The sequence below is a fragment of the Bombina bombina genome, chromosome 2 (genome assembly GCF_027579735.1).
Source record: "Bombina bombina isolate aBomBom1 chromosome 2, aBomBom1.pri, whole genome shotgun sequence".
NCBI classification, from domain to species: Eukaryota; Metazoa; Chordata; class Amphibia; order Anura; family Bombinatoridae; genus Bombina; species Bombina bombina.
In genome coordinates, this window is record NC_069500.1 from 221,678,739 (window position 1) to 221,698,920 (window position 20,182).

At 40.1% G+C, this 20,182-nt stretch overlaps 1 protein-coding gene across 1 annotated transcript in view; it reads left to right on the plus strand.

The window, feature by feature from the left end:
* RASA1 (RAS p21 protein activator 1) overlaps positions 1 to 20,182 on the plus strand; it is a gene marked incomplete in the record, with an annotated part of 550,200 nt that overhangs the window by 455,804 nt on the left and 74,214 nt on the right. The window contains 2 exon segments of the mRNA XM_053701476.1: positions 9,631 to 9,717; positions 9,922 to 9,989. Of these exon segments, the coding sequence (XP_053557451.1) occupies positions 9,631 to 9,717; positions 9,922 to 9,989 (155 nt within the window).

Genomic DNA, 20,182 nt, shown 5'->3' on the forward strand with positions numbered 1-20,182 from the left:
TCTCTACTCTTGCTAAGCGTACTACCATTCCTACGGCAGATGGTACTTCCTTTAAGGATCCTTTAGATAGGAAAATTGAATCCTTTCTAAGAAAAGCTTACTTGTGTTCAGGTAATCTTCTTAGACCTGCTATATCTTTAGCGGATGTTGCTGCAGCTTCAACTTTTTGGTTAGAAGCTTTAGCGCAACAAGTAACAGATCATAATTCTCATAGCATTATTATTCTTCTTCAACATGCTAATAATTTTATTTGTGATGCCATCTTTGATATCATTAGAGTTGATGTCAGGTATATGTCTCTAGCTATTTTAGCTAGAAGAGCTTTATGGCTTAAAACTTGGAATGCTGATATGTCTTCTAAGTCTACTCTGCTTTCCCTTTCTTTCCAGGGTAATAAATTGTTTGGTTCTCAGTTGGATTCTATTATCTCAACTGTTACTGGAGGGAAAGGAACTTTTTTACCACAGGATAAAAAATCTAAAGGTAAATTTAGGTCTAATAATCGTTTTCGTTCCTTTCGTCACAACAAGGAACAAAAGCCTGATCCTTCATCCTCAGGAGCGGTATCAGTTTGGAAACCATCTCCAGTCTGGAATAAATCCAAGCCTTTTAGAAAATCAAAGCCAGCTCCTAAGTCCACATGAAGGTGCGGCCCTCATTCCAGCTCAGCTGGTAGGGGGCAGATTACGTTTTTTCAAAGAAATTTGGATCAATTCCGTTCACAATCTTTGGATTCAGAACATTGTTTCAGAAGGGTACAGAATTGGCTTCAAGATAAGGCCTCCTGCAAAGAGATTTTTTCTTTCCCGTGTCCCAGTAAACCCAGCGAAGGCTCAAGCATTTCTGAAATGTGTTTCAGATCTAGAGTTGGCTGGAGTAATTATGCCAGTTCCAGTTCTGGAACAGGGACTAGGGTTTTATTCAAATCTCTTCATTGTACCAAAGAAGGAGAATTCCTTCAGACCAGTTCTGGATCTAAAAATTTTGAATCGTTATGTAAGGATACCAACATTCAAAATGGTAACTATAAGGGCTATCCTGCCTTTTGTTCAGCAAGGGCATTATATGTCTACAATAGATTTACAGGATGCATATCTGCATATTCCGATTCATCCAGATCACTATCCGTTTCTGAGATTCTCTTTCCTAGACAAGCATTACCAGTTTGTGGCTCTGCCGTTTGGCCTAGCTACAGCTCCAAGAATTTTTACAAAGGTTCTCGGTGCCCTTCTGTCTGTAATCAGAGAACAGGGTATTGTGGTATTTCCTTATTTGGACGATATCTTGGTACTTGCTCAGTCTTCACATTTAGCAGAATCTCATACGAATCGACTTGTGTTGTTTCTTCAACATCATGGTTGGAGGATCAATTTACCAAAAAGTTCATTGATTCCTCAAACACAGGTAACCTTTTTAGGTTTCCAGATAGATTCAGTGTCCATGACTCTATCTTTGACAGACAAGAGACGTCTAAAATTGATATCAGCTTGTCGAAACCTTCAGTCACAATAATTCCCTTCGGTAGCCTTATGCATGGAAATTCTAGGTCTTATGACTGCTGCATCGGACGCGATCCCCTTTGCTCGTTTTCACATGCGACCTCTTCAGCTCTGTATGCTGAACCAGTGGTGCAGGGATTACACAAAGATATCTCAATTAATATCTTTAAAACCGATTGTACGACACTCTCTGACGTGGTGGACAGATCACCATCGTTTAGTTCAGGGGGCTTCTTTTGTTCTTCCGACCTGGACTGTAATTTCAACAGATGCAAGTCTTACAGGTTGGGGAGCTGTTTGGGGGTCTCTGACAGCACAAGGGGTTTGGGAATCTCAGGAGGTGAGATTACCGATCAATATTTTGGAACTCCGTGCAATTTTCAGAGCTCTTCAGTTTTGGCCTCTTCTAAAGAGAGAATCGTTCATTTGTTTTCAGACAGACAATGTCACAACTGTGGCATACGTCAATCATCATGGAGGGACTCACAGTCCTCTGGCTATGAAAGAAGTATCTCGAATTCTGGTATGGGCGGAATCCAGCTCCTGTCTAGTTTCTGCGGTTCATATCCCAGGTATAGACAATTGGGAAGCGGATTATCTCAGTCGCCAAACGTTACATCCGGGCGAATGGTCTCTTGACCCAGAGGTATTTCTTCAGATTGTTCAAATGTGGGGACTTCCAGAAATAGATCTGATGGCCTCTCATCTAAACAAGAAACTTCCCAGGTATCTGTCCAGATCCAGGGATCCTTAAGCGGAAGCAGTGGATGCATTGTCACCTCCTTGGAAGTATCATCCTGCCTATATCTTTCCGCCTCTAGTTCTTCTTCCAAGAGTAATCTCCAAGATTCTGAAGGAATGATCGTTTGTTCTGCTGGTAGCTCCAGCATGGCCTCACAGGTTTTGGTATGCGGATCTTGTCCGGATGGCCTCTTGCCGACCGTGGACTCTTCCGTTAAGGTCAGACCTTCTGTCGCAAGGTCCTTTTTTCCATCAGGATCTCAAATCCTTAAATTTAAAGGTATGGAGATTGAACGCTTGATTCTTAGTCAAAGAGGTTTCTCTGACTCTGTGATTAATACTATGTTACAGGCTCGTAAATCTGTATCTAGAGAGATATATTATAGAGTCTGGAAGACTTATATTTCTTGGTGTCTTTCTCATCATTTTTTCTGGCATTCTTTTAGAATTCCGAGAATATTACAGTTTCTTCAGGATGGTTTGGATAAAAGTTTGTCTGCAAGTTCCTTGAAAGGACAAATCTCTGCTCTTTCTGTTCTTTTTCACAGAAAGATTGCTAATCTTCCTGATATTCATTGTTTTGTACAAGCTTTGGTTCGTATAAAACCTGTCATTAAGTCAATTTCTCCTCCTTGGAGTTTGAATTTGGTTCTGGGGGCTCTTCAAGCTCCTCCGTTTGAACCTATGCATTCATTGGACATTAAATTACTTTCTTGGAAAGTTTTGTTCCTTTTGGCCATCTCTTCTGCCAGAACAGTTTCTGAATTATCTGCTCTTTCTTGTGAGTCTCCTCCTTTTCTGATTTTTCACCAGGATAAGGCGGTGTTGCGAACTTCTTTTAAATTTTTACCTAAGGTTGTGAATTCCAACAACATTAGTAGAGAAATTGTGGTTGCTTCATTATGTCCTAATCCTAAGAATTCTAAGGAGAAATCATTGCATTCTTTGGATGTAGTTAGAACTTTGAAATATTATGTTGAAGCTACTAAGAATTTCCGAAAGACTTCTAGTCTATTTGTTATCTTTTCCGGTTCTAGGAAAGGTCAGAAGGCCTCTGCCATTTCTTTGGCATCTTGGTTGAAATCTTTAATTCATCATGCTTATGTCGAGTCGGGTAGAACTCCGCCTCAAAGGATTACAGCTCATTCTACTAGGTCAGTTTCTACTTCCTGGGCGTTTAGGAATGAAGCTTCGGTTGATCAGATTTGCAAAGCAGCAACTTGGTCTTCTTTGCATACTTTTACTAAATTCTACCATTTTGATGTGTTTTCTTCTTCTGAAGCTGTCTTTGGTAGAAAAGTACTTCAGGCAGCTGTTTCAGTTTGAATCTTCTTATATTTTCAGTTTTTTTCTTTATAATATTTAAACTTTATTTTTGGGTGTGGATTTTTTTCAGCGGAATTGGCTGTCTTTATTTTATCCCTCCCTCTCTAGTGACTCTTGCGTGGAAGATCCACATCTTGGGTAGTCATTATCCCATACGTCACTAGCTCATGGACTCTTGCTAATTACATGAAAGAAAACATAATCTATGTAAGAACTTACCTGATAAATTCATTTCTTTCATATTAGCAAGAGTCCATGAGGCCCACCCTTTTTTTGTGGTGGTTATGATTTTTTTGTATAAAGCACAATTATTCCAATTCCTTATATTTATGCTTCGCACTTTTTTCTTATCACCCCACTTCTTGGCTATTCGTTAAACTGATTTGTGGGTGTGGTGAGGGGTGTATTTATAGGCATTTTGAGGTTTGGGAAACTTTGCCCCTCCTGGTAGGAATGTATATCCCATACGTCACTAGCTTATGGACTCTTGCTAATATGAAAGAAATGAATTTATCAGGTAAGTTCTTACATAAATTATGTTTTTCCTTTCACAAGGTTGGTTGCAGCATCTTGGTCAGTTATGCAAGGCTACACTGTTTTCTAAATTCTACTAGGGTTCAATGTTTGCCTCAGTGCAAGCAGAATTTGATTAAAAGGCTGTTCCTTTCAAATTATGTTGAGTCTACAAATCAAGTGGGTTTGTTCTTCCTGTCCACCAGGAGGAAACAAAACACCCCTACATCGAAGATCTTTACTCCACCCAATCTCCAAAGTATTCCTAATTTATTCAGTATGTAGCAGGTAACACTGATGTGTTCTGTCTTCACATACATTTATAGGGAGTTCTCTAATCGATATGAGATTAATTTTTACACTCAGTAGTGCCTCCTGGACAAAGGGGGGTCAACAAAGGAGTAAAGCCAGACAGTTAGAAATCTTATCCCAGTGTGGAGATGTCACAGGCCCACCAGGTAAAATGCTTATTTATCTGCCTATTATTTAGTCTGCGGTGAGCTGCTCCTGTCTAGATCCTTTAAAACTGTGCTTGCACTTTCTTTGGTGGCCCTTCTACTGAATGCAGTCTGCAGTTGCCATGATGCAAGGTAGAGGAAGGAGCATCAGTTGAGTAGAAATGTCATCCATGGCTATTCCCTGAACATCTACACATATTGTTCCCATGGTCTGAGGCTATTACACACCATCACCTAGATTACGAGTTTTGTGCTAAACAGGGTGTGAAACTAATGCCAAAAAAGTTGCATTATTTCACCCTCCATAGCGCTGCCATTATGAGTTACTGAAAAGCCTCCTTGTGCATGTGATATGGTGGCGATAATCTCCATACCGTACAAAAGCCAAGGGCTGCTTTGACGTGCTCTTGCACTCTTTCCCCCATAGACACCAATGGGGAGAAAGTGTTAGCAAAAAAAAACTTACACTTGAAGTGCGGAGTGAAAAATCTCTAACGCAACCCCATTGATGTCTATGTGGGAAAAAAGTTACGTTTAAACCGAACACCCTAACATAAACCCCAAGTCTAAACACCCCTAATCTGCCGCCCCCGACATCGTCAACACCTAAATAATGTTAACCCCTAATCTGCCGCTCCCGATATCGCCGACAGTAAAAAAGTATTAACCCCTATTCCACCGCTCCCCGACATCACCGCCACTATAATAGTTATTAACCCATATTCCGCCGCCCCTGACATCGCCAACACTATAATAAAGTTATTAACCCCTAAACCTCCGTCCTCCCACATCTCCGCAACTAAATAAACCTACTAACCCCTAAACCGCCGGCCCCCTCATCCCCGCAACTAAATAAACCTATTAACCCCTAAACCGCCGGCCCCCCACAACACTAAACTATTAACCCCTAAACCTTACACCCCCCTAACTTTAAATTAAAATTGCAAAATAACTATATTTAAATAAATAAAAACTTACCTGAAGTCCGGACATCTAGTTGGCGAGAAGTCTTCATCCATGCAGCAACATTTTCTTCACCCATCGAGGAGACGTCCTCTATCTTCATCCCGGCGGAGCGGCGAAGACATCTGGCGCGGAGCGTCCTCTTCATACGGTCCCCGCCCTACACTGAAGCTTAAATGCAAGGTAGCCGTTTCAAAATGGCGTATCTTGCATTCCTATTGGCTGATTTGATTCTTAAAATTCAAATCAGCCAATAGGATGAGAGCTTCTAAACTCCTATTGGCTGTTCAAAACAGCCAATAGGATGAGAGCTACTGAAATCCTATTGGCTGATTTTGAACAGCCAATAGGATTTTAGAAGCCCTCATCCTATTGGCTGATTTGAATTTGAAGAATCAAATCAGCCAATAGGAATGCATTGTACGCCGTTTTGAAACGGTGGGGACCGTATGAAAAGGACGCTCCACACTGGATGTCTTTTCCGCGCCGCCGGATGAAGATAGTAGACGCCCCCGTGATGGATGTAGATGTCGCCGCCTGGTTGTCCGGACTTCAGCAGCCGTGTGTAGATATTCTGGGGTTAGTGTTAGGTATATTTTTTTTGGGGGGGGGGGGGGTTTCAGATTAGGGTTTGGGCTTTTGAAAAAGAACTAAATGTCCTTTTAAGGGCAATGAAAAGAGCTGAATGCCCATACAAATGCCCCTTTAGGGGCAATGGGTAGCTTAGTTTTTTTTTGTTTTGTTTTTTGAGTTAGGGTTTTTTTTATTTTGGGGGGTACGTTGGGTGGTGGGTTTTACTGTTGGGGTCACTTTGTATTTTTTTTTACAGGTAAAAGAGCTGTTTAACTTACAAAAGGCCCTTTTAAGGGCTATTGGTAATTTATTGTAGGCTAGGGGGTGTTTTATTTTGGGGGCTTTTTTATTTTTATAGGGCTATTAGATTAAGTGTAATTGTTTTTATTTTTGATAATTTCGTTTATTTTTTGTAAACTTAGTGTTATTTTATTTTTCGTAATTTAGTGTTTATTTTTGTAATTTTAGATTTTTTCATTTTTTTCGTAGTTAGGTTTTTTTAAATTTGTAATTTAGATTTTTTAATTGGTAGTATTTATTTTATTAGAATAGTAAGGTTAGGTTAATTTATAGTTTAATGTTAGGTTTATTTTTATTTCACAGGTAAGTTTTTGTTTATTTAAATATAGTTATATTTTAAAGGACCAGTAAACACTATAGATTTGCATAATCAACAAATGCAAGATAACAAGACAATACAATAGCATTTACTCTGAATTTCAAATGAGTAGTAGATTCTTTTCTAACACATTTCAAAGTTATGTATATTTCCACTCCCCCTGTACCATGTGATAGCAATCAGCCAATCACAAATGCATATACGTATAGTCTTAGTTCTTGCACATGCTCAGTAGGAGCTGGTGACTCAAAAAAGTGTAAATATAAAAGACTGTGCACATTTTTTTTAATGGAAGTAAATTGGAAATTTCTTTAAAATTACATGCTGTATCTGAATCATGAAAATTAATAAAACCTGAGTGTCCCTTTAATTTAAAGTTGGGGGCTGTTTAATCTAGTATTTTGCGATGTAGGGGGGTGGCGGTTTAGTGGTTAATAGGTTTATTTAGTTGCAGAGATGTGGGAGGCCAGAGGTTTAGGGGTTAATAACTTTATTATAGTGGTGGTGATGTCGGGGAGCGGCAGAATAGGGGTTAATCATTTTTATTAGGTTCTGCGATTTCGGGAGTGGCAGATTAGGGGTTAATAAATTAAATTAATAGTCGCGATGCGGGAGGGTGGCGGTTTAGGGGTTAATAGGTATTTTATGGGTGTTGGTGTACTTTGTAACACTTTAGTTATGAGTTTTGTGAAACATTTTTGTTACACAAAACTCATAACTACTGGTCTCGGATGGCGGTATGGATCCTCTCGGTATAGGCTGTTAAGCAAGCATTTTAGCCTCACCGCACAACCTGTAATACCGGCACTATGCATATCCCACTCAAAAACGTAATTTTTTTGAGTGCGGAATGGACGTTGCGTTACAAGCTAAAATGCTTGCGGTATAGCTATACCGACACGACTCGCAATAGCTGCGTTACTGCCATTACGCTGAAATTGCCAATTTTTTCTGTGTTAAAAGCCGTAACGCAAAACTCGTAATCTACCTGTATATTAGGGAACTTTAGCATGATTTAAGGCACTTTGAGAAAAATTTGTACTGTCTCTTTAAGAAATCAGCGGCACCGACATTAGCATGCACAGCCTTACTTAGTTTGGGCCATTTCTGTTGTTTTAGGCTTCAATTACATGTATAGTTTATGCCATTAGGCAGTAAGAGGTCAATTTGCACAGAATTCTAAGTAATCATCCCTCTTTCCACTCGAGTGGTGGCCGTCTTAAACTACTAGTTAGCGCCCCTCACCTTGTAACAGTGGGTGAAGATGCGTCTTTCAATTCAGGTTCTAGCATATACATGCATTATTGAGGAAAGTGTTAAAGGGAAAGAAAGGTCACAAATAAAATTGCATGGGTGCATTTCAATGTGTAATAGAAACATTTCTGCATTATACTTTCATTAGCAAAATTGCTTCTAGTAAAAGTTAATGTTTATCTGCAGCATACGCACATGTCCTGTGAGTGCCAGTGCACCAGTATACAAGCACCATGCCTGCTGCTCAGAGAGCTGGCTGTGGTGTGTGTTGCTTCTAAAGACATAATTTGTGTCATGCAAGCCACTGCTGACTGTGAGCAGCAGGCATGGTGTTTGAATACTGGTGCACGGGCACTCACAGGACATGTGCGTATGCTGCAGATACACATTAATAACTTTTACTAGAAGCATTTTTGCTAATTAAAGTATATTGCAAAAATGCTTCTTTTCTTCATAAATGGAAAGAGTCCACAGCTGCATTCATTACTTTTGGTTGGTTTGTGGTTTTTCAGGCCTGGTGCCCTCAGAATGGGCCGCCTATTGTACCCTCCCGTTTTTGCATTGTGTCCTCTATAACTTGGGTATTGATTTCCCAAAAGTAATGAATGCAGCTGTTGTTTGTTTCCATTTATGAAGAAAAACTTAAATTATGCTAGCCTGATAGCTGTGGACCCTTTCCATCTGAAAGAAAGAAAATCATCAAGTAAGCATAATTTGTTATTTCCAAAATGCACAAAATCACATTTCTTTTTTGTTTTCTATCCCTTGAAGGTGGATAAACTCAGCAGCCCTCCTAAAATCTAGTACGAAGGTGCTGGGTAGTTTTTAAGTCTGTTCTAAACAGCATTCTGTCTTCCCTATATTTAAATCAGTCTCTGAACTAGAGTATGAGGTTTGTTTGTTTCTTCTGTCTAGCTTAAACGGACATTATATACTAAATACATTTCATACACCTCCATCTCATTATGGGTTCTGCCATTTTGGATCCTACATTTGCAGGTATCTAAATGAGAGTTGGTTCATGTGTTCTTCCTCAGAACCCTAGTTGATGTTGATAACTGCTATGCACTATTTTTTGTCAATTTATTACTGTATATAGCATTATTTAATTTATTGTATAAAATAAAAACAAAATTAAAACATTGCTGCACAATAAGGTTTTTCACAATGGCTAAACATATGCAAAGAGGGGGTAAAGTAGTGTGTTATGTATGCGGGTAGCGGGTGGGATCAGTAGTGGCGAGTAACATTTTGGACTGGTTAGTAGCTTAGGACTTGACATGTTGAGACTTTCTGTTGTGTAGTCTCTGTAAAAGATGCTATAGAAGTTTATAGACAGGAATACATAGAAGGTTAAAGGATTGCATGCAAAGCATCAGTTTTGCATTTTGGAGACACTACAATCTGTGTCTAAATTTCAGTATATACAAGTTTATTTAAATGTGTAATAGCGGTAGTTCGTCACAAGTTGGGTAAATAAAAACCATGCAAGAATAGCAATTTATTATGGTGGTGATATTAGAATAATTAGTTGGATAACTTTTGCTAGTCATTATGTAACGTGGTGCATCTGCACTCTCCAAATTGAGAATGTTGCAGTATCATTAGGCTATTTATATCCTTAATTACATATTAATAATTTTGTAATGTTTAAGCCATAACAATTTATTTATTTTTTTTACAGCACATTAAGGTATATTTATGGGTGCTTACAGAAATCTGTACAGCAAAAGTGGCCTTCTAACAACACTATGAGAACAAGGGTGGTTAGGTAAGTTAATTAACACAATGTCCTTTTTTTTTTTTCTTTCTCTTAGCATCACATTTATTGTTCACTTCCTCAAAACCTCCTAAACATACTTGATATTCCACATCCCAAATATGCTTTTCAAGGTTTAGGACACCATTCTTCATACAATTTTATTTTTATATGTCTGTACATATTCTATGTAATACTTCATTTGTTTCTTTTTAGTGGCTTTGTTTTTCTACGATTAATTTGTCCTGCTATACTCAATCCAAGAATGTTTAATATCATCTCAGGTAGGTTATGAAGCATTTTGAATCCTTATTTTGATGCTTGGTTTTATTTTGAACAATGTTGAAAATTTTAATTAAATGTAAATTTAAAAAAGCATCTTTTCTTTCATGTAATTAGCAAGAGTCCATGAGCTAGTGACGTATGGGATATACATTCCTACCAGGAGGGGCAAAGTTTCCCAAACCTCAAAATGCCTACAAATACACCCCTCACCACACCCACAAATCAGTTTTACAAACTTTGCCTCCTATGGAGGTGGTGAAGTAAGTTTGTGCTAGATTCTACGTTGATATGCGCTCCGCAGCAGCTTGGAGCCCGGTTTTCCTCTCAGCGTGCAGTGAATGTCAGAGGGATGTGAGGAGAGTATTGCCTATTTGAATTCAATGATCTCCTTCTACGGGGTCTATTTCATAGGTTCTCTGTTATTGGTCGTAGAGATTCATCTCTTACCTCCCTTTTCAGATCGACGATATACTCTTATATATATATATACCATTACCTCTGCTGATTTTCGTTTCAGTACTGGTTTGGCTTTCTACAACATGTAGATGAGTGTCCTGGGGTAAGTAAGTCTTATTTTCTGTGACACTCTAAGCTATGGTTGGGCACTTTTTTATAAAGTTCTAAATATATGTATTCAAACATTTATTTGCCTTGACTCAGGATGTTCAACATTCCTTATTTTCAGACAGTCAGTTTCATATTTGGGATAATGCATTTGAATAAAACAAATTTTTTTCTTACCTTAAAATTTGACTTTCCCTGTGGGTTGTTAGGCTCGCGGGGGCTGAAAATGCTTCGTTTTATTGCGTCATTCTTGGCGCTGACTTCTTTGGCGCAAAATTTTTTTTCTGTTTCCGGCGTCATACGTGTCGCCGGAAGTTGCATCATTTTTTACGTTCTTTTGCGCCAAAAATGTCGGCGTTCCGGATGTGGCGTCATTTTTGGCGCCAAAAGCATTTAGGCGCCAAATAATGTGGGCGTCTTATTTGGCGCTAAAAAAATATGGGCGTCACTTTTGTCTCCACATTATTTAAGTCTAATTTTTTATTGCTTCTGGTTGCTAGAAGCTTGTTCACTGGCATTTTTTCCCATTCCTGAAACTGTCATTTAAGGAATTTGATCAATTTTGCTTTATATGTTGTTTTTTCTATTACATATTGCAAGATGTCCCATGTTGAAGCTGAGTCAGAAGATACTTCTGGAAAATCACTGCCTGGTGCTGGAGCTACCAAAGCTAAGTGTATCTGCTGTAAACTTTTGGTAGCTGTTCCTCCAGCTGTTTGTATTGAATGTCATGACAAACTTGTTAATGCAGATAATATATCCTTTAGTAAAGTTACATTACCTGTTGCTGTTCCATCAACATCTAATACTCAGAGTATTCCTGATAACATAAGAGATTTTGTTTCTAAATCCATTAAGAAGGCTATGTCTGTTATTCCTCCTTCTAGTAAACGTAAAAAGTCTTTTAAAACTTCTCATTTTTCAGATGAATTTTTAAATGAACATCATCATTCTGATTCTGATAATGGCTCTTCTGGTTCAGAGGATTCTGTCTCAGAGGTTGATGCTGATAAATCTTCATATTTATTTAAAATGGAATTTATTCGTTCTTTACTTAAAGAAGTCCTAATTGCATTAGAAATTGAGGATTCTGGTCCTCTTGATACTAAATCTAAACGTTTAGATAAGGTTTTTAAATCTCCTGTAGTTATTCCAGAAGTTTTTCCTGTTCCTGGTGCTATTTCTGAAGTAATTTCCAAGGAATGGAATAATTTGAGTAATTCATTTACTCCTTCTAAACGTTTTAAGCAATTATATCCTGTGCCATCTGACAGATTAGAATTTTGGGACAAAATCCCTAAGGTTGATGGGGCTGTCTCTACTCTTGCTAAGCGTACTACCATTCCTACGGCAGATGGTACTTCCTTTAAGGATCCTTTAGATAGGAAAATTGAATCCTTTCTAAGAAAAGCTTACTTGTGTTCAGGTAATCTTCTTAGACCTGCTATATCTTTGGCGGATGTTGCTGCAGCTTCAACTTTTTGGTTGGAAGCTTTAGCGCAACAAGTAACAGATCATAATTCTCATAGCATTATTATTCTTCTTCAACATGCTAATAATTATATTTGTGATGCCATCTTTGATATCATTAGAGTTGATGTCAGGTATATGTCTCTAGCTATTTTAGCTAGAAGAGCTTTATGGCTTAAAACTTGGAATGCTGATATGTCTTCTAAGTCTACTCTGCTTTCCCTTTCTTTCCAGGGTAATAAATTATTTGGTTCTCAGTTGGATTCTATTATCTCAACTGTTACTGGAGGGAAAGGAACTTTTTTACCACAGGATAAAAAATCTAAAGGTAAATTTAGGTCTAATAATCGTTTTCGTTCCTTTCGTCACAACAAGGAACAAAAGCCTGATCCTTCATCCTCAGGAGCGGTATCAGTTTGGAAACCATCTCTAGTCTGGAATAAATCCAAGCCTTTTAGAAAATCAAAGCCAGCTCCTAAGTCCACATGAAGGTGCGGCCCTCATTCCAGCTCAGCTGGTAGGGGGCAGATTACGTTTTTTCAAAGGAATTTGGATCAATTCCGTTCACAATCTTTGGATTCAGAATATTGTTTCAGAAGGGTACAGAATTGGCTTCAAGATAAGGCCTCCTGCAAAGAGATTTTTTCTTTCCCGTGTCCCAGTAAACCCAGCGAAGGCTCAAGCATTTCTGAAATGTGTTTCAGATCTAGAGTTGGCTGGAGTAATTATGCCAGTTCTAGTTCTGGAACAGGGGATGGGGTTTTATTCAAATCTCTTCATTGTACCAAAGAAGGAGAATTCCTTCAGACCAGTTCTGGATCTAAAAATATTGAATCGTTATGTAAGGATACCAACATTCAAAATGGTAACTGTAAAGACTATCCTGCCTTTTGTTCAGCAAGGGCATTATATGTCTACAATAGATTTACAGGATGCATATCTGCATATTCCGATTCATCCAGATCACTATCAGTTTCTGAGATTCTCGTTCCTAGACAAGCATTACCAGTTTGTGGCTCTGCCATTTGACCTAGCAACAGCTCCAAGAATTTTTACAAAGGTTCTCGGTGCCCTTCTGTCTGTAATCAGAGAACAGGGTATTGTGGTATTTCCTTATTTGGACGATATCTTGGTACTTGCTCAGTCTTCACATTTAGCAGAATCTCATACGAATCGACTTGTGTTGTTTCTTCAAGATCATGGTTGGAGGATCAATTTACTAAAAAGTTCATTGATTCCTCAGACAAGGGTAACCTTTTTGAGTTTCCAGATAGATTCAGTGTCCATGACTCTATCTTTGACAGACAAGAGACGTCTAAAATTGATATCAACTTGTCGAAACCTTGTCACAATCATTCCCTTCGGTAGCCTTATGCATGGAAATTCTAGGTCTTATGACTGCTGCATCGGACGCGATCCCCTTTGCTTGTTTTCACATGCGACCTCTTCAGCTCTGTATGCTGAACCAGTGGTGCAGGGATTACACAAAGATATCTCAATTAATATCTTTAAAACCGATTGTACGACACTCTCTGACGTGGTGGACAGATCACCATCGTTTAGTTCAGGGGGCTTCTTTTGTTCTTCCGACATGGACTATAATCTCAACAGATGCAAGTCTTACAGGTTGGGGAGCTGTGTGGGGGTCTCTGACTGCACAAGGGGTTTGGGAATCTCAGGAGGTGAGATTACCGATCAATATTTTGGAACTCCGTGCAATTTTCAGAGCTCTTTAGTCTTGGCCTCTTCTAAAGAGAGAATCGTTCATTTGTTTTCAGACAGACAATGTCACATCTGTGGCATACATCAATCATCAAGGAGGGACTCACAGCCCTCTGGCTATGAAAGAAGTATCTCGAATTCTGGTTTGGGCGGAATCCAGCTCCTGTCTAATTTCTGCGGTTCATATCCCAGGTATAGACAATTGGGAAGCGGATTATCTCAGTCGTCAAACGTTGCATCCGGGCGAATGGTCTCTTCACCCAGAGGTATTTCTTCAGATTGTTCAAATGTGGGGACTTCCAGAAATAGATCTGATGGCCTCTCATCTAAACAAGAAACTTCCCAGGTATCTGTCCAGATCCAGGGATCCTCAAGCGGAAGCAGTGGATGCATTGTCACTTCCTTGGAAGTATCATCCTGCTTATATATTTCCGCCTCTAGTTCTTCTTCCAAGAGTGATCTCCAAGATTCTGAAGGAATGCTCGTTTGTTCTGCTGGTAGCTCCAGCATGGCCTCACAGGTTTTGGTATGCGGATCTTGTCCGGATGGCCTCTTGCCAACCGTGGACTCTTCCGTTAAGACCAGACCTTCTGTCGCAAGGTCCTTTTTTCCATCAGGATCTCAAATCCTTAAATTTAAAGGTATGGAGATTGAACGCTTGATTCTTAGTCAAAGAGGTTTCTCTGACTCTGTGATTAATACTATGTTACAGGCTCGTAAATCTGTATCTAGGGAGATATATTATAGAGTCTGGAAGACTTATATTTCTTGGTGTCTTTCTCATCATTTTTCCTGGCATTCTTTTAGAATTCCGAGAATTTTACAGTTTCTTCAGGATGGTTTGGATAAATGTTTGTCTGCAAGTTCCTTGAAAGGACAAATCTCTGCTCTTTCTGTTCTTTTTCACAGAAAGATTGCTAATCTTCCTGATATTCATTGTTTTGTACAAGCTTTGGTTCGTATAAAACCTTTTATTAAGTCAATTTCTCCTCCTTGGAGTTTGAATTTGGTTCTGGGGGCTCTTCAAGCTCCTCCGTTTGAACCTATGCATTCATTAGACATTAAATTACTTTCTTGGAAAGTTTTGTTCCTTTTGGCCATCTCTTCTGCCAGAAGAGTTTCTGAATTATCTGCTCTTTCTTGTGAGTCTCCTTTTCTGATTTTTCACCAGGATAAGTCGGTGTTGCGAACTTCTTTTGAATTTTTACCTAAGGTTGTGAATTCCAACAACATTAGTAGAGAAATTGTAGTTCCTTCATTATGCCTAATCCTAAGAATTCTAAGGAGAAATCATTGCATTCTTTGGATGTAGTTAGAGCTTTGAAATATTATGTTGAAGCTACTAAGAATTTCCGAAAGACTTCTAGTCTATTTGTTATCTTTTCCGGTTCTAGGAAAGGTCAGAAGGCCTCTGCCATTTCTTTGGCATCTTGGTTGAAATCTTTAATTCATCATGCTTATGTCGAGTCGGGTAAAACTCCGCCTCAAAGGATTACAGCTCATTCTACTAGGTCAGTTTCTACTTCCTGGGCGTTTAGGAATGAAGCTTCGGTTGATCAGATTTGCAAAGCAGCAACTTGGTCTTCTTTGCATACTTTTACTAAATTCTACCATTTCTCCAACATAGGTGTGTCCGGTCTACGGCGTCATCCTTACTTGTGGGATATTCTCCTCCCCAACAGGAAATGGCAAAGAGCCCAGCAAAGCTGGTCACATGATCCCTCCTAGGCTCCGCCTACCCCAGTCATTCTCTTTGCCGTTGCACAGGCAACATCTCCACGGAGATGGCTAAGAGTTTTTTGGTGTTTAAATGTAGTTTTATTCTTCAATCAAGTGTTTGTTATTTTAAAATAGTGCTGGTATGTACTATTTACTCTGAAACAGAAAAGAGAAGAAGATTTCTGTTTGTGAGAGGAAGATGATTTTAGCAGACGTTACTAAAATCGATTGCGGTTTCCACACAGGACTGTTGAGATGAAGTAACTTCAGTTGGGGGAAGCAGTTGGCAGACTTTTCTGCCTGAGGTATGATGGCCACATTTCTAACACGACTTGTTAATGCTGGAAGGCTGTCATTTTCCCTATGGGGACCGGTAAGCCATTTTCTTAGATTAAGTATAAGAATAAAGGCTTTATAAGGGCTTAATAAACTGGTAGACGATTTTCTGGGTTAAAACGATTGCTTGCTAAGCATATTTGTCAGATTATAGCGCTTTATAGTTATTATAATCTTGGGGATTGTTGTTAAAAAACGGCAGGCACTGTATGGACACCTTTTTCAGATGGGGGCCTTCTCTAGTCATAGGCAGAGCCTCATTTTCGCGCCACTAATGCGCAGTTGTTTTTGGAAGGCAAGGCATGCAGATGCATGTGTGAGGAGCTAGGATCCACTGAAAAAGCTTATAGAAGGCGTCATTTGGTATCGTATTCCCCTCTGGGCTTGGTTGGGTCTTAGCAAAGCAGATTCCTGGGACTGTATAGGGGTTAAATGTAAAAACGGCTCCGGTTCCGTTATTTTAAGGGTTAAAGCTTCCAAATTTGGTGTGCAATACTTTTAAGGCTTTAAGACACTGTGGTGAAATTTTGGTGAATTTTGAACAATTGCTTCATACTTTTTCGCATTTTCAGTAATAAAGTGTGTTCTGTTTAAAATTTAAAGTGACAGTAACGGTTTCATTTTAAAACGTTTTTTGTGCTTTGTTGACAAGTTTAAGCCTGTTTAACATGTCTGAACCATCAGATAAACGATGTTCTATATGTATGAATGCCAATGTGTCTCCCCATTTAAATATATGTGATAATTGTGACATGGTGTCCAAACAAAGTAGGGACAATGATGCCACAGATAATAGTGCCCAAGATGAGTCTTCAGATGAGGGGAGTAAGCATGGTACTGCATCACCCCCTTCTGTGTCTACACCAGTTTTGCCCACACAAGAGGCCCCTAGTACATCTAGTGCGCCAATACTTATTACTATGCAACAATTGACGGCTGTTATGGATAATTCTATTAAAAATATTTTATCTAAAATGCCTACTTATCAAAGAAAGCGCGATTGCTCTGTTTTAAACACTGAAGAGCAAGAGGACGCTGATGATAACGCTTCTGACATACCCTCACACCAATCTGAAGGGGCCAGGAGGGAGGTTTTGTCTGAGGGAGAAATTTCAGATTCAGGGAAAATTTCTCAACTAGCTGAACCTGATGTTGTAACATTTAAATTTAAATTAGAACATCTCCGCGCACTGCTTAAGGAGGTATTATCTACTCTGGATGATTGTGACAATTTGGTCATTCCAGAGAAATTATGTAAGATGGACAAGTTCCTAGAGGTTCCGGTGCCCCCCGATGCTTTTCCTATACCCAAGCGGGTGGCGGACATAGTAAACAAGGAATGGGAAAGGCCCGGCATACCTTTTGTGCCTCCCCCTATATTTAAGAAATTATTTCCTATAGTCGACCCTAGAAAGGACTTATGGCAGACAGTCCCTAAGGTCGAGGGGGCGGTCTCTACTCTAAACAAACGCACTACTATTCCCATAGAAGATAGTTGTGCTTTTAAAGATCCTATGGATAAAAAATTAGAAGGTTTGCTTAAAAGAATGTTTGTTCAGCAAGGTTACCTTCTTCAACCAATTTCATGCATTGTTCCTGTCACTACGGCAGCGTGTTTCTGGTTCGAAGAACTAGAAAAGTCGCTCGATAAGGAATCTTCGTATGAGGAGATTATGGACAGAGTTCATGCACTCAAATTGGCTAACTCTTTTATTCTAGATGCCGCTTTGCAATTAGCGAGATTAGCGGCGAAAAATTCAGGGTTTGCTATCGTGGCGCGCAGAGCGCTCTGGCTAAAGTCTTGGTCAGCGGATGTGTCTTCCAAGACAAAATTGCTTAACATCCCTTTCAAGGGCAAAACACTGTTTGGTCCTGATTTGAAAGAGATTATTTCAGACATCACCGGAGGAAAGGGCCACGCCCTTCCTCAGGATAGGTCTTTTAAGGCTAGAAATAAGCCTAATTTTCGTCCCTTTCGCAGAAACGGACCAGCCTCTACTTCTTCATCCTCTAAGCAAGAGGGTAATACTTCTCAACCCAAACCAGCCTGGAGACCGATGCAAGGCTGGAACAAGGGTAAGCAGGCCAAGAAGCCCGCCACTGCTACCAAAACAGCATGAAGGGATGGCCCCCGATCCGGGACCGGATCTGGTGGGGGGCAGACTTTCTCTCTTTGCTTAGGCCTGGGCAAGAGATGTTCAGGATCCTTGGGCACTAGAAATAGTTTCTCAAGGTTATCTCCTGGAATTCAAGGAACTACCCCCAAGGGGAAGGTTCCACAGGTCTCAATTATCTTCAAACCAAATAAAAAGACAGGCATTCTTACATTGTGTAGAAGACCTGTTAAGGATGGGAGTAATTCATCCAGTTCCAATAAGAGAACAAGGGATGGGATTTTACTCCAACCTGTTCATAGTTCCCAAAAAAGAGGGAACGTTCAGACCAATTCTAGATCTCAAGATCCTAAACAAATTTCTCAGGGTTCCATCATTCAAAATGGAAACCATTCGAACGATCCTTCCTACCATCCAGGAAGGTCAATTTATGACCACGGTGGATTTAAAGGATGCGTATCTCCATATTCCTATCCACAAGGAACATCATCAGTTCCTAAGATTCGCTTTTCTGGACAAGCATTACCAGTTTGTGGCACTTCCTTTCGGATTAGCCACTGCTCCGAGAATTTTCACAAAGGTACTAGGGTCCCTTCTAGCGGTTCTAAGACCGAGGGGCATTGCAGTAGTACCGTACTTGGACGACATCCTGATTCAAGCGTCGTCTCTGTCAAAAGCAAAGGCTCATACGGACATCGTCCTAGCCTTTCTCAGATCTCACGGATGGAAAGTAAACATAGAAAAAAGCTCTCTTTCCCCGTCGACAAGAGTTCCCTTCTTGGGAACAATAATAGACTCCTTAGAAATGAGAATTTTTCTGACAGAGGTCAGAAAATCAAAACTTCTAAGCTCTTGTCAGGTTCTTCATTCTGTTCTTCGTCCTTCCATAGCGCAGTGCATGGAAGTAATAGGATTGATGGTTGCAGCAATGGACATAGTTCCTTTTGCACGAATTCATCTAAGACCATTACAACTGTGCATGCTCAGACAGTGGAATGGGGATTATACAGACTTGTCTCCGACGATTCAAGTAGATCAAAGGACCAGAGATTCACTCCGTTGGTGGCTGAACCCGGACAATCTGTCACAGGGAATGAGCTTCCGCAGACCAGAGTGGGTCATTGTCACGACCGACGCCAGTCTGGTGGGCTGGGGCGCGGTCTGGGAACCCCTGAAGGCTCAGGGTCTATGGTCTCGGGAAGAATCTCTTCTCCCGATAAACATTCTGGAACTAAGAGCGATATTCAATGCTCTCAAAGCTTGGCCTCATCTAGCAAAGGCCAAATTCATAAGGTTTCAATCAGACAACATGACGACAGTTGCATATATCAACCATCAGGGGGGAACAAGGAGTTCCCTGGCGATGGAGGAAGTGACCAAGATAATTCAATGGGCGGAGGATCACTCCTGCCACTTGTCTGCAATCCACATCCCAGGGGTGGAAAATTGGGAAGCGGATTTTCTAAGTCGTCAGACATTCCATCCGGGGGAGTGGGAACTCCACCCGGAAATCTTTGCCCAAATAACTCAATTATGGGGCATTCCAGACATGGATCTGATGGCGTCTCGACAGAACTTCAAGGTTCCTTGTTACGGGTCCAGATCCAGGGATCCCAAGGCGACTCTAGTAGATGCACTAGTAGCACCTTGGACCTTCAACCTAGCTTATGTTTTCCCACCGTTTCCTCTCATTCCCAGGCTGGTAGCCAGGATCAACCAGGAGAGGGCTTCGGTAATCTTGATAGCTCCTGCGTGGCCACGCAGGACTTGGTATGCAGACCTGGTGAATATGTCATCGGCTCCACCATGGAAGCTACCTTTGAGACAGGACCTTCTTGTTCAAGGTCCATTCGTACATCCGAATCTGGTCTCTCTCCAACTGACTGCTTGGAGATTGAATGCTTGATTTTATCAAAGCGTGGGTTTTCAGATTCTGTAATAGATACTCTGATTCAGGCTAGAAAGCCTGTAACTAGAAAAATTTACCATAAGATATGGAAAAAATGTATCTATTGGTGTGAATCTAAAGGATTCCCATGGAACAAGATTAAAATTCCTAGGATTTTATCCTTTCTACAAGAGGGTTTGGAGAAGGGATTATCTGCAAGTTCTCTGAAAGGACAGATTTCTGCGTTATCTGTTTTACTTCACAAAAGGCTGGCAGCTGTGCCAGACGTTCAAGCGTTTGTTCAGGCTCTGGTTAGAATCAAGCCTGTTTACAGACCTTTGACTCCTCCCTGGAGTCTTAATCTAGTTCTTTCAGTTCT